This window comes from Etheostoma spectabile, chromosome 6 (genome assembly GCF_008692095.1).
Source record: "Etheostoma spectabile isolate EspeVRDwgs_2016 chromosome 6, UIUC_Espe_1.0, whole genome shotgun sequence".
In the NCBI taxonomy this organism is placed as follows: domain Eukaryota; kingdom Metazoa; phylum Chordata; class Actinopteri; order Perciformes; family Percidae; genus Etheostoma; species Etheostoma spectabile.
Genome location: NC_045738.1, coordinates 24,646,214 through 24,647,960, shown reverse-complemented (window position 1 = coordinate 24,647,960; position 1,747 = coordinate 24,646,214). Strand labels below are relative to the sequence as shown.

The 1,747-nt window shown below is 42.2% G+C and overlaps 1 protein-coding gene across 4 annotated transcripts in view; it reads right to left on the bottom strand.

The window, feature by feature from the left end:
* enpp2 (ectonucleotide pyrophosphatase/phosphodiesterase 2) overlaps positions 1-1,747 on the bottom strand; it is a 69,741-nt gene that overhangs the window by 10,339 nt on the left and 57,655 nt on the right. For all 4 annotated transcript variants that reach the window (XM_032517946.1, XM_032517948.1, XM_032517945.1 and 1 more), the window contains one exon: positions 295-370. In XM_032517946.1, coding sequence (XP_032373837.1) covers positions 295-370 — 76 coding nt within the window. The remainder of the gene's footprint in view (positions 1-294; positions 371-1,747) is intronic.

The window sequence follows — 1,747 nt, the reverse complement described above, 5'->3', positions numbered from 1 at the left end:
ACACACACACACACACACACACACACACACACACACACACACACACACAGAGCGTTGTCAGCTGTGTTTTGTTTTCACTTTCAGTCCTGATGACTTCATGGTTTACTTTGTGCCCTTGAATTACTGCAGTAAGTTTCGTCACTGCTTTATATCAAACGCAGAGTTCATTTTAGCGAGTATTAACGTTTTAGCAGCTGCACTTCTGAAAAAGATGTGGGTACACTGGTGTGGATCGGAACAGCACATGTTAAACGTTTCAGACATCTTTATGCCACAGTAGATCATCAAGAGTACCTGCATGCTGTTGATCTTATTGTCATAGCCATGGTCCCCAGAGAAGCCACAGTGCCTCTTCCCTTCTGGAGCTTTCCTGGAATGAATAGTTTGAATCATAGATCACAGTTTGGTTGATGCACATTGACCATATACTGAACATGAAGGTTTTGCAACAAAAGTCCAATCACAAGCTATGATACGTGCTAATATATTGCATATCACAGCAACCACTGTTGTTTCAAACTGATGTCATTTGCGGCTCAGCTAATTATTTGTGTTAATTATATTTCTTTTGGCAATTCTGAAAGATGCCCATCATCCATGCCAAACTGTGGTCAAATCAGGGAGATAGAGAACAACTTTAAAAACAATTTGCAATCTAGAATTTCTATCAAGAACAAACTGTTCAGGATTAGTGGTACCTAACTGGTTGGATCTCTTTCAGTTCCTAGGTGCAGAATGTTTTTGTGAAATGTGGTGAAAGAGGAAAAAACAGTACAAACACACTGACATACTTCCATGTGATCTCAGGGTGCATGCCACACTAAGGGTGCATGCCACATTAGGTCACACTGCTCTTGTTGGAGCCATTACACCACTTTGTTTTGTGTTGTTTTATATACCATGTTGGTTATGCTAATTAACCTGCAGTTTTCTGTTTGAGCACTGGGTGGAGGATTGTCTTTGGGAAAGCATAAAGGTAACCAGCCAAAGGCACACAGGTGTGTGGAAAATGGGTAAAGCATACAGCTTTTCACCGTGTCAGGTCCGCATCTCATGGTTTGATTTGTGTGCAAAAGTAATTCAATAGAACTAAACCAGAAAAAAAATGAAATGGATTGTATTGCTTGTGCGACGGTGAGCAGGCCGTCAGGAGAATAAATGGGTCACAGCGCCGAAACACAGACAGATTGTGGACACTGGTTATTGGCACGCTGATCAAGCGTCCAAGCAAGTTCTCCCCTGGTCCCACCTCATTGGCCTACTGTAGAAGTGGATAGAAGACTCTATTAAGACTAATTACTACATTAATCTCAAAGGGTTAAATATGCAGATGGTTTAGAAAGACCTGATGCAGTGTGTTGTCAGATGCACACAGGTTTTAAAGGGTTGAATCGTGGTAACAGTTAAACTGCAATATGTTGTCAGTATTACTACTTCAGCTACTTTAGCCCTCAGCCCAGGACAAGCACCCCTTCACACAACCCAGGCCTCAAAACAGCCACTTTTTATTAAGTGTCCATTAGTGAAACACTGCCTCCCGTTATACACCTTAGTGTGTGTGTGTGTGTGTGTGTCTGTGTGTGTCGGTGTGTGTGTTTGTGTGTGTGTGAAGCCACAAGCATGTTAAAAATGTAAATGACTGGCTGACAGGGAAACAAGAAACTTAGTGGTTTGAATAGTGGTCAGACATTGACTGTGTCTGTGGGAGTGCGTGCATACGCGTGTGTGTGTGTGTGTGTGTGTGTGT